Source organism: Cryptomeria japonica, chromosome 8 (assembly GCF_030272615.1).
Source record: "Cryptomeria japonica chromosome 8, Sugi_1.0, whole genome shotgun sequence".
NCBI classification, from domain to species: domain Eukaryota; kingdom Viridiplantae; phylum Streptophyta; class Pinopsida; order Cupressales; family Cupressaceae; genus Cryptomeria; species Cryptomeria japonica.
In genome coordinates this window covers 102,887,719-102,900,680 of record NC_081412.1, presented here as the reverse complement: position 1 = coordinate 102,900,680, position 12,962 = coordinate 102,887,719, and the positions used below count along the sequence as shown (strand labels likewise).

The 12,962-nt window shown below is 37.0% G+C and overlaps 1 protein-coding gene across 1 annotated transcript in view; it reads right to left on the bottom strand.

Moving 5' to 3' along the window:
- Positions 1-12,962, bottom strand: part of LOC131062461 (allantoate deiminase 2) — a 163,474-nt gene that overhangs the window by 43,957 nt on the left and 106,555 nt on the right. Inside the window, exons 6-9 of the mRNA XM_057996124.2 lie at positions 9,999-10,108; positions 9,820-9,925; positions 9,634-9,720; positions 9,221-9,463 (exon numbers count right to left, since the gene is read on the bottom strand). Coding sequence (XP_057852107.2) covers positions 9,221-9,463; positions 9,634-9,720; positions 9,820-9,925; positions 9,999-10,108 — 546 coding nt within the window. The remainder of the gene's footprint in view (positions 1-9,220; positions 9,464-9,633; positions 9,721-9,819; positions 9,926-9,998; positions 10,109-12,962) is intronic.

The following is a 12,962-nucleotide window of genomic DNA, read 5'->3' as shown; positions in this document are numbered from 1 at the left end:
ATAACTCATCTAGCTGTGCTGAGCTAATCTTGAATTTTTCTTTGTACTCACTTGCAGTAGTTAAATCTTCTCTCAGAATTATCATTTGTGTCTCAAGCTCTTGTTCATTATTCTAAGATTGTACCAAATTAGTTCTCAACATATCATTCTCATGAACCAACCTACCACATTCTTCAAATTTATTCTTCAGGGATACAACAAGATTTTCTTCCTTCTTTCTGTCCTCAATCTCCTTAGACATCCTATTAGTTATAACTTGCATTTCATTTTTCATAACCATGTTCTCCTGACTAAATTTCTGACATTGTTCCTTAAGTGCATATTTCTCTTCATCATCCTGACTTTGCAAAAGTTCCTTCCTCCTAGCTTGAACAGATGATAGCCTCTCTTGTAGGACAAGATTGAATTTCTTAGCAGACTTCAATTCATCTTGTAGCTTTAAGTTCTTCAACCTTTCAGCATCATAATCTTCAAGTGCCATCTCAAGTTGCTTCTCCAAAGACATCCATGGATTCCGGTTTCAGGATCTTCCTCAAGCTGTTAAACTTCCTCTGAGGCACAAGGCTCTGATACCAATTGTTGGAAACCAATAACACTAAGAGCGGGGGGGTGAATCAGTGTTATACCGGAATGATAAGTTTTAGCTTTATTAAAACATGCATACACCAACCGGTATACCGGTACATATAGAATTGAAAGAAGTAAAGCAACCAATAAGCCAATCACATAAATGAGAACCATAACACAGATTTATACGTGGAAAACCTCAAAGAGGAAAAACGACGGTGGGATTTGTGACCCGCAATATCAATCCACTGGCCATATGAAGAGATATTACAAAATATGAGAGGCCTACACTTGCAAGAAGGCTTACAGCCTAGAGCACACTACTCAATCACAAAAGGAGCTTCACTGACTACATAAAATTCCAGACTATAAATCGGGAGAAGTGTGAACTGCTAAGATAGCATCTTTTATGCCAGAATACAGTTCCGGTTTAAGCTCTATCTGTTTCAGTCCGAAACCCTAAACCCTTTACCGGAATAACCCTTACATGAATTTCCTCACATACATGATCTCTCTGATATAATTCGCATCATATTACATTCACATATCCATAATCTCCTATCATATGTCTCTTGTATATGTATATAAAAATGATCTATCAAATTGTCCTATATACCCTATACAAATTTACATGCCTTATGTTGGCTTACAAAGATATATACAATATCAAATTACATGTCGGCCAGATAACATAAATGCATAAACATTAAAATCAATTGTCGATGCCGGATCCAAGATCTGTTGGCCTCCAATACCGATAACCTTTACTAAACCATGTCGGCCTGCATTGTCGGTGACCAAAGAAATCATTATGTCCTGCTGGTGCCAGTGTAGTATCTGTGAAGTGCCTACCGGTACACAACTAATCCAAAACATGAAGCCGGAACACAATACCATGTTGCCATCGATGACAACATAGTGAAACCAGCCAATTGAGTGTCAATTGCCAACAGATATTGCATAAATTGGCTTTCTACTTATATGATTCTTTCTACTCCTAATCAATCTGCTATTAGCCTGTTACGGACATTGTTGATGATCACTGTTAACTATAGACAATTATATCACTATCCAACATTAGTCCAGTTGTTGTTCGTTTGTTTCGATTTCTATAATTTTGGGCCTGCTTATCAGTCTGCTAAGGAGCAAAAGAGTATTGTCTTTCCCCTTGCCATTCACATCTCCATTTAACCTTATTTATATCCAATCTAACATACCCCTTTACCAAGGGACGTGTCTCCCCATGAGGTTGGCCCTTATTATTGCTTAATTATTTAATATTTAGCATTGAAAAGGGTTTTATAGTTTCAAAACTTCTTTGCTCAAGGATGGGTGCTTCTCCCTAAGAGGTTGACCAAGGCAGATCATAATTTTCTATTGCTTTTATTCCTTCCAAGGGAGCACTAGCTATTAATGGGTCATCCCTCTTGGGAATATATATAAAAAATGTTTAGAAAACGATTTAGAACTGTTCCTTTAAGGTTGGCTAGGGTTTATTTGGGACAGATCCACGACATGACATGTGTAGTCCTTTGTGCAATAATATTTAAGAACCTACAAGTGAATTGGAAATGGTTTCTATTTTCACAAAGACCACGTGGATGTATATCTCAGTTGTATGCCCCATGCAAGAAGTGGTAACATGTACTAAGATGTGTGTTGTGGGTCTTGTTGGTTCATGTTTTATCATTCACCGAACATTAGAATAAAATGTCAAGGACACTCTACCCTCTCTTGAACAAAATCACTACGTGTGCCAAGATTGCAAAGAAAGACCACACGGTGACTCCAAGGTTTATATGTGCAAACGGGCAACTTTATGTTGGATAGCTTCCTTGGTTATGTATGTTGAACTACAAGGGGGATTTACGCTTGGCTTGTTTAATTCACAATGAAGGTCTAGAAAATGAAGCTCTATCGTTTGGGTCTTGGATCATGGACTTCAGGAAAACTGAAAAGGAGATAAAGGTTTAATAGTTCTACTCTACTCCTAAGAATTCAAGAAACGGTATTGACTAGGTGAAACCAATAACCACACTTTGTCTTGCCATGCTAGGACAACTACACAAAGTGGGTGCAATCTTCAAGGGATGTACTTATGATTTTCATGTCATGAAAAACTACCATCAAATCGAACAATATTTATCAAACAAAAGTTAAGCATCCACAAAGTAAGCTCAAACTAACTTTACAAAATGAACAAAAATCATCTATTCATCAAAAGTATGAGTGGAAGATTCACCATAAATCAATACTTATCAGATCTTACATTCATCTAAAATCTAAACTATGATGAGGGATAAGAGCCATGCAAACTCCAAAATAAGAGAAGTAATCACCATCAATTCAAACAATGTATTACTTTTTACTTTGGCAGCCATAAGCAACAATTTACTTATCTCAACATGTTTTGCAAAATGCTCCCATGTTTTACAAATGAGGAGCAAGCTCAATTTATAGGCTCCTCAATTAGAATTCAATGGCTAGGATTAAATTTGAATCAACGGCCGAGATTACAAAATAAAACCCTAATTAGGGTTTTCTACAACTAGCCCCTTACATTTGAGGACACTTGTCCTTCTTGCTAAATATAAACCAATAATAAAATAGAAGGTTGTTTCATTGTGAAGTGTGCCTTCTAGAAGCTTTTGGATAAGTCAAGTTCATTGAACCTGGACATGTTGACTTGGAACAATCTGATTATTGAATGTCTTCCCTGAATTCTCCAATTTGTGTTGAGAAATTGTTGAAGTATAGAAATTTGTTTGGAATACTTTTCTTGCCACCATCTGATTCTGATTGGGAGCTTGTCTTTAATTCTTCAAGAGATGAAATCCTTCAAGAAGTTGCCCTGATTGTTTCAATAGGTCTGGGATTGTAAATGAAATCCTTCAAGGAATTTCTCTCTATATTTTCACCAAGTCTGAAGACTTTCCTTTCTTGATGCCTTGAAATTATTTCATGTGCCCTAAATTTGGAGAACTCCCCTGTGCCTACGCCATAATGGAGGAAATTGGAACTTTCTCTGTGAAATATTTCCCATAGCCAAATTTTGGCTATTCAATTTCATTTTGTGACACCTTCATGTGAACCTTCCAACACCTAGCCAAGATTTTGGCCATCTCTATGCTCGAATGAACTTTGCCTGTGGATTTGTCCTCAATTCTGAATTTGGCTTGTGCTAAGTAGGACAAACCAAAGATGCAAATATCAGGATTAAATTGGGCAAATTGCGACTTATCGCGATCCATTTGCCTAACTGATTTAATCGCCAAATAAATCGCAGCCAATTTTTTCTGAAAAATTGCGCGTCGTGGGGGGAAAAATTGTGATTAAATCATGTGGAAAATTCCAAAAAATCGCACATAAAAAAAACTCTCGGAACCCTAAAAAGTTGTGTGAAGTTAAAAATAAAAAAAAGTTCACCATTTTGTGTTTTCTGGGTTTGACGCAAGTCATGTGACGCAAAATAGGAGAGACGTGAAATAGTAGAGAAATTCTCCCTGACATCCGCCGTTTTTGCAGCCTTTGGACGCGGCACGGGCATACATCTTCTGCGTTTGGAGTAATATGCTATTGCGTTCTATAAATTTAGTGTATACATGTGCTTTTTTAGAATATTTTAAGAAATTATATATTTTCAAATGTTCGATAATTTTGCCGATTCTCGATTTTTAAAAAATTTTCAGCCAAAAGATTTATTGCTGATTAAGATATTTACATCTTTGGGACAAACTCCATCCTCAAACAAGGATTTTATTCATTTCCTCTTTACTTTTCCTCTTTATTCTTCTTCTTTCTTCATGTTTTCTTTCCAACACTTAAGTCAAAATTTGAATCTTTTGTTGTAGCCATTTTTTTATTTTATTTTTCTCTTGGCAAATTCAAACACTTGGGTCGCACTTTGGAAATTCCTTTCCTTCCTTGGGTAGGTGTGTTGGCAAAGAGCCTTTAGAAATTCATGTGTTCAAAAATTTTCAGGTGTTGAATTTTTTTGAAAATTTCTCTAAGTGTTGAATTTATTTTCCCTTTGAAAATAATTCCAAGTGTTGGAAAAAAAATATAAAAAATATTTTAGGTGTCAAGCTTTATTTTCCAATCCTTTCAATCTTGATTGATCTTTGAATGGTGAATCTCATGTTTCTTGTCCAATTTGTCTGTTTCTCTAGCCATTTTCCTCTTTCATGGCGAATTTGGTCTCTTGCTAGGCCGAATTGGTTATCTTGTCATCAATTTCTAGTCATGGCGAACTTTGCACATGTTTGGATATACTAACTTTGTGCCATTTTACCTTGCTACCTTCAATTTCCCCTAGGCGAACTTTGTAGATGTCTAGTCATGTGTAGGTTGATTGGCCAAGTTCTCTAGGTGTTGGGCGGACTTTAACCTCTTCAAGCCATCTTTTCCCTCTCTTTGGCGAACTTGATCATCCCTGTGTCTATGCCAAACTTCATAGTCTTCCCACCATAGGTGAACCTCATGAATATTTGGACACCTTCCTTAGCTGGGCGGACTTTAGGCTTGTCTCGCCATCCAACCTTACTCTCTCTCCTTGGGTGGGGCGGACTTGACAAGTGTTTGGACATTTTTCTTGACTCTTTCCTTGGCGGACTTTATCATAGCTTTGCCAAGCTTGGGGAGGACTTTGTAGATGCCTTGGAACTTTCTTACATAGCTGGGTGGACTTTGGATTGGCCATTTCTTGAGCGAAACTCATCATAGATTGGACATTTTCAACTTTTCTTTCAATCCACCAGCACTTTAGCCAAATTTTCCTTCATCTTTCTTGGGTGGATTTGCTTTTTTCTTAGGGAATTTCCTTGACACAACCAAATTTTGAAATTTTATTCTCCAAGGTATCAACACTTTGCCAATTTTCTGAATTTTTTCCTTGGCGGACTTCAACTGGTATCGAACGTTGTGCAACTTGGTTGGGCGGACTGCATAGCTGATCAGACATGTCCAAAGCTTGGGCGAAAATTTTGGCAGGCTCTTCGGACGTGTCCAAACCTTGGGCGAGAATTTTGGCAGGCTCTTTGGGCATGTCCAAACCTTGGGCAAGAATTTTGGCAGGCTCTTTGAACTTGTCCAAACCTTGGGCGAGAACTTTGGCAGGCTCTTCAAATGTGTCCAAACCTTGGGCAAGAATTTTGGCAGGCTCTTCGTACGTGTCCAAACCTTGGGCGAGAATTTCGAGCGAAGTGGAAGGATGCTTTTTGAAGGCGGACTTGACATTGATCTGGCCATGTGCCATGTTTGAATTCCTTAAATCTCTGCCATCTTCAAGTTTGATCTGCCATGCTGCTTATCTGGAGACTGGAGCATCTGGAACAAAACCCTAGCCTAGGGTTTTTTGCCTTGCTTTTTTCACTTAGAGATAATTTTTTGATTCTGAAGACATGGGCACTAATGCCATGACTTGAGGGACCCAACCCTAGGTCTACTTTCAAAAAAGCAAAAAAAAGTAAAAAAGTTGCTTTCCGGATTGGTCCCAAAGTGCCAAAAATAAAAAAAAGCAGAATTCCTTAAAAAATAGGAAGGTGTCGGAATTGACCCTAAGCAATTGCGTTTTTTGTCCTTCGGGCCTTCTGAGCACTTTGACGATGTCCAAACACTATTTTGAGCATGAATTCCCTATTTGACCTGGATGACCACCCAAAAACTCTCACCCCTCATTGCAAAAAGACTAGACTTAGCAGTTGCGACGCCAAGGCAAAACCCTAAAAAGCAAAAACAGGGGATCCCCATTTGCAATGGGGCGATGTGTGAAAAGGGTCACAACAGGTCTTCACCAAGAATGCTTTCATGTGTTGCATGTTTGAATAGTGGAATGTTCTTGTGCATGATGTGCACACCATGGTTGATGTTGTTGTAGTGAAAGGTGTGGTTGAGAAATTAGTGCATCTACATGAGATTCCTTCCTCAAAGAGCACTAAGAAGCATGAATCTACTAATTTACTCCACATTGTTTGGGTGAGCAATGAGTCCTTGCTAGTTTGGAATTGCTTCTTGTGCAAGTGAAGATACTTGAATTTCTTGATGCAACACACAATGTAGACAATTTTCCAATGCTCAACTATGATGAGAAGAGTATAGAACCTTCTCTCCTTGCACAATGACTACTATAACCACAACCAATGGTGTGCAGTCTCATCTCCATCTAGAGGAGATTGGCAATGCCTTAACCGTCCTCCATTTGCTTTAGCAACTTGGAACCAGTTCCTTTGTGTGTTTCTCAAAATTTCCAAGCAGGCATATGGAATTAGATTGCAAAGAATGACAAAGGCTTATTGGATTCTCATCTTTCATTGTATGTACAACACAAGTCTCAACTAGGCCTGTTGGTGTGCTAATGTCTAGTTGATCAAGAATTGGGAGCTATGTGCACTTAGACTCAAGTAGTGTAACTTCCTCTTCTTTTGTGGAGAGCTCTTGCATCAGCTTCTAATTGGTGTGATTGCAGTTACCCTTGACTTCAATGACTTTCTAGGATAGGGATCAAGGAAAATAAGATATTAGTTAACCAACACATAATCAAGATATGCATCTAAAAGACTTTAGCAAATACATATGCTATGTTTATTCACAAGCAAGAATAAATAACGTAAACATATGTTATAAATGGTGTGGCAAGGAATGAGGAATCCTGTGACTAGAAAGGGGTCAACAAATCAAACTAGTTTGCCTACAATTATTCAGTCATTTGCCCTCCACATGATGTGAAGAGCTGAACGAATGCTTATAATGTACGTTACAACAACAAAACAAGAGAGCATGTAATAGTTCATGTTCTAACTCCAACCTTCGAACTCCTTGTTAGTTTTAGGCCAAAGTATGTAGTATTATACAAGGCCAATTTTGCAAGAAGGCCGTTCAAATGAGCAACAATATGCAGGGTTATTATGTCCTGTTCAAATGAGCAAAGATGTGCAAGATTATGCTATCTTGATGAACAATATTAGAGGACACGACAGTAATCTAAGAAGGTTTGAGTTAATGGTCAAGCCTAAGGATATAGATGAAACATGTTCTCAAGTCCATTATTTTGAGATGGATAACAAGAAGAGTTCATCCTCTTGTTTGCATGCACAAAAAAAGCATGGTGTTTCTAAGACAAAAGGGAAAGGTAAAGAAAAAATGCTATGAATACTTTTACAAAGAAATAATGGAAAAAACATTGTAGGCATTGTTATGTTCATGGTCAAATGTATGATAAATATTGGGAATTGCATCCAGAATCATATGATTATAAGAACCAGGAGGCAGTGACCAAAAAAAATTAAAATCCTCATAATGGAGAACAATTTGATGCCAATAAGTATGGCAGAATACCTTTGATTAAGATTCACAGCTAGGAGAATAGATGGAATATATTGGACTATCTAACTAGACCAAACAAAGCAAAAACTTCGAAGCACTTCTAAGCATTTGTACAAGTTAATGGAAGTCTTCCGCAACATTTCATGGATGGTTGTCATAATCTCTCATTCGAAGATGGTTTAAGTGAACATTCATGATAAATTTATGAGGTAGCATGAATGTCCAAAGGACGCGTGAAAACTTGAAAATTGATAAATAATCAAATTTAACTATTTATGTCATTTGAAAGGAGAAGCAAATCAGTTAAATCTAAGATTTATCTGTGCACATGAATGAACATACTATTTTACTTGATCAAATGCTGAATAACTATCTAAGCATGTGAGAGGAAAAGAATCCAATACATTTGATATTCCAAATCTCTTCAGCTATTCTAGAAGTATAATTATGTTGGCAGATGTTTTGAAATCATAGATAAAGGCAAAAGAAAAATACTGCATCCATCTCATAACCAATCTGATTATCACCAAAAAGAAGATGGTCCACAAGAGTGTCAGTCACTCTTGACTAACAGGTACTACTTTGATTATTTTAATAATATCCAATTGTTTTCAAATTCAAGATATGAATGTTAATGATATGTGCCTTATATCTTATTGAAATGTTTTAGGTGAGATGCATGCTAGAGGTTTTATCAAGGACTTTGTGTATAGATGGATGAAAACATATGCATAATCCTACATAGTTTAAAGGCAACATAAAAAAGAAAATGTGGCATTGTATCAAGTTAAGAGGCCTCAATCAGTTCTTTTCTAATGTGGGATAGAGGAAACAAAGGAGTTTGGAAGTACCCCATAATCCAAAGGCCATAGCAATCGAAACAATATGATTTCCCATTACCTGTATATTCAAGCATTCATTTACAGTTGCTTTGTAAGTTCATCTGGTTCTGTTCTGGTTTTAGTTCAGACAAGAAACATAGGCTCCAAGGGCTTGAAAAAGGAATTCACAGCTTTCCCTTCAGTTTGGAAATTCTCTTTAAGTGAAAATTCTCATATATATTTATATTCCAGATAAATGAGATCAAAGCCTCCAAAGCTAATAAGAAAACTTGTGAAATAATAATGTTCTCAAAGATGACACCCTTGTTTTGATAGGAAACCTCTAGCAAAGATTTTTTATTTGCATAATAATATAGTGCCACATTTTCATTTGCGTGAGCACTTAGCCTTCATAATAAATTGTCTAAGACAATGTGTTACTCTCTGTGAACTTTGTCTACATAATTCAAGTTCAAAAAGGATGCAAAAAAGTGAGAAATAATATTCAAAACCTGCCCAGGAATAACATTGCTTGCACTTGGCCAGGTTGCTATTTCTCCAACAGTACATACTGTTGATCCATCTGAATCTCCCATCCCGAATAAATTGTCTTTGCCATCTTCAGTTAAGTGTTCTTCTGGATATTTACATAATTTCTCCAAGAACACAATACCTTCTGCAGCAGCTGGCATCGGATCACGACGCATTGACATTGGTACAGTACCTGCATGCCCTTGTGAACCCTTCAATGTAACCTGTAAAGAAGAACCAGGTCAATGGATCCATTTTTTGACACATTATATGGACCTAATTGTAAATTGTTATATCCTTTTCTTCTGTGACAAAAAGGTATGAGATTGCATGAAGTTGATCTTATCCCTTACAATTAATAGGGTTCTCATAAGAAAGGGGAAAGCAATCTTACTTTTAATCGTGTCTGTCCTGCTATTCCCACTACAACTCCCAGAGGAACTCCATGTGCCTCCAGCACTGGGCCTTGTTCAATGTGAACCTGCTCCATAGACCAAAAAAGAATATCTAGATGTATAAGCCTTCCTGGACAACAAAGGAAAATACTCAAGACAAATTTAAGCATGCTTTGCAAGCTAACCTCGATATAACCCCACACTGAGAGAGGATCATACTTGAGTTGAAGCAGGCTTTCCTCTGTTCCATCAAAATCATTAGCTTTAAGTGCATCCTGAACAGTAAATCCACTGCACATGCACCAAAGATCAGAATTGAGTGATAAGCAGACATTTTATATCATCAATTTATGACAGAACCAACCTTTTATCAGATATATGTAGAATGTCTGCTGGAAGTATTCCAGCAATAGCTGAACTCCCCAAGAAGGTAGAATGAAACCTAACACCCTCTTCGTCACTAAATGCAATCACCTGCTCCATTTTTGAAACAGTTAGGCACATTAATAAGATTTATCTTTTTTTTGTAAAATTGGGACACCAATACTGCATTTAGAGGTCAATAGTTGCTTGGTTAATCAAGCTCATAGTAGTTAAAGAAATAGGATGCAATAACGTTGATGAAGAATAAATTAAAGGTTATCAATGTGTGATGGTTTAACATCCATGTTCATTTCCAACATTTTGGAATTTGTTACGGATAAATAAGCAACGAAAGCTCTGGCTCAGAGTCTTGTAAGGGAGGAGTTCAGAGGAGGAATGGAGGCTGCTTTGGAGTTTGCCATGGCTACCTCTGTTTGCACTCTTCCTATGGCTGCTGGGGGATTCCATGCTCTATTTTCCATGGCATCATTCAGAGAAACTGATGCTAGGTTTTTACCTCTGGCTGGAGTGGTCGACAAATTGCAGGTTTTTGTAGTTGAAGGCAGTGGGGAAGGGTTTATTCCAGACTTCAATTTCTCTAAGCTTCTTCATCCGTTTTAGTCACCATCTCTTCACCAGGGCAGTGAGCAAGCTGACAGGTGTAGTGCCATCAGATTTCTATTGAAGACCAAAGGTCTGGCTCCCTGGGGCAGCAATGAACGCAGGGCTGAAACACCAATTGCTGGTTATGGAGCATTTCTGTTGGATGGGTAGACTCTGTAATTTTGTGTCTGGGTTGGATTCTTTTGTTGGAATATGTTGCCTTGATTCATTATTTCTTCTATGGTTAGTTGAAAATGGAGTTCCCTGATTTTCAACAAGGGATTCTTTAGTTCAGAGATAGTCCTTTTACATCTTGATTGCAGCTCATTGGCAATCTTCATACTTGAAATGTAACCTTGTTTTAAAATTTAATACAAAGGGCAAGAGACCAAAATCCCTCAATTCACATATTTGGAAAAAAAAAATGGTTTGAAATTCTTGTCATACAATTACTCACTATTACCAGATTGGGAAGATTTTTCTTCCTTCCTACTAAATGCAGACATTGCAGTCCTTGTTCTATGTAATGTCCCCTACTAGGTTTAGGCATGACCATAATTAATCTATTTCAATATAATTATGACTTAAACTAAATTGATTAGGAGACAAATCTATCTTAACATGAATCAAATCTGTGATATTACATAGTTCAATTAATTTATCAATTATTAATAAGTAAATTGTTCATCTACCATACTAGATAATTAATTCCATCAACTAGATAATTAATTTTATCATCCAGAATTTTTAATGTAAGTGTCAACCTTTGTACTACTTCAATTCTAAGGAAGAAGAGAATGTCTATGTTACCAAAGCGCTTAGAGACCAAAGTACAATAGGCTCCCTCAAAGTTTACAGATCCAAACCCTTACCCTATCTTGGGACCATGCCCTCAAAGTCTACGGGATGCTGATCCTTGCCCTATCTTTGGAATCATCCTATTAATTGGATTTAGACTGCCCCTCTTTGGAAACAACTCAATCCCATCTTCTTAAATACTGACAGTAGTATATATATATATATATATACATATATATATATATATATATATATATATATATATATATATATATATTCTTTCACTTATATTTCAGATATTGTAAGTTACAGCAGAATATTCTCAGAAAGAAACATTAATAGTATAACAATTATTGTTCAGCATACAGTTGGTAGCAAGATACAATTCGCTGACATCTACCGAAATTAACCTTTCACCTTTCCTTATCTTTCGATGCCCCTCTCTTCTTCCTTGTAGATCAATCTTTATATCTTCTAAAATAAGGCGTAGAGTCATTCTTTCCTGCAAGGGACGTCTTCCTTCATAAGGGCGTGCCTCTTCCTATTGACTGTTGTCCCTTCGTGGCTACATGGAACTGATTTGTTACTATTCATTTGTTTAGGATTGCAAATTATTTGCCTTTAATTAATAGTTTATTAGGATGACTGCTTCTTAGCTAAGGTTATTAATAAGTAGTCATTAATTAATAACAGCATCATTCAATCCTCTTAATCTGCACGTGGAAAACTCTATTCCTTTAATCTTATCATTGTATTCATTAAGTTTGTGCATCAATGTAATTTAAAGTTCTAGTCTTTGCTGTAGTTAGGTTGGAACTTAGGGTTTTGAGAAATCTGAATGAAGCAATGAAGTAAGAACCCTTCAACGAAGCTACCAGTGAAATTTGAGTGAATTCTGATGACTTACTATTTTTAATAAGTTTCACTACGTCCCGATTTGCCTAATTTTGCGTTTAAACAAACTTGCTATTTTGAATAGTGTCTAGTTTTAGTAAGTGTCCTTGTGCCCCGGTTTGCCCTAATTTGATGTTTGGAAGAACTTAGTATTTTTAGTAAGTCTATTTTTGGCAGGTCTATCTCTAGCAGTTGGTAGGACATTGATGGCAGAACATTCTTGAAATTCCAAGTTCTAAATCTAGAAAAAGTTGAAAAAGCAAGTAGACGATCAGAAATTTGGTGCTGTCAGGAATTCTTTCCTAAAATGGCAAAGGCATGAAAATCTATTCTAAGGCATGGAAGAGTCTATTCCTGGGCACAAAATCCAAGCTGTCATGGAAGAATTTCTCAAAATCTTCCTCTAAAAGACAAATTTCATCAAGACCCCAAACCATGTTGGGGAGGAATTTTCCTTTCCAAGGAAATTCCTCCACCCCCTCAAAAATGTGCTTCAAGACAGGTGGAGAGCGCCAGAATCTAGTCAAGGAAGAATTTCTTGTTTACGCCAAATTTCTCCACTATGGCAAATTTGCGCCCAAGGTTGGAGGGAGAGCGCTTAAAGCATGACAAGGAGGAATTTTCCTCCTTAGTAAAATTCCTTCCTTAGGGCCAAAATGCGCCCAAGTTG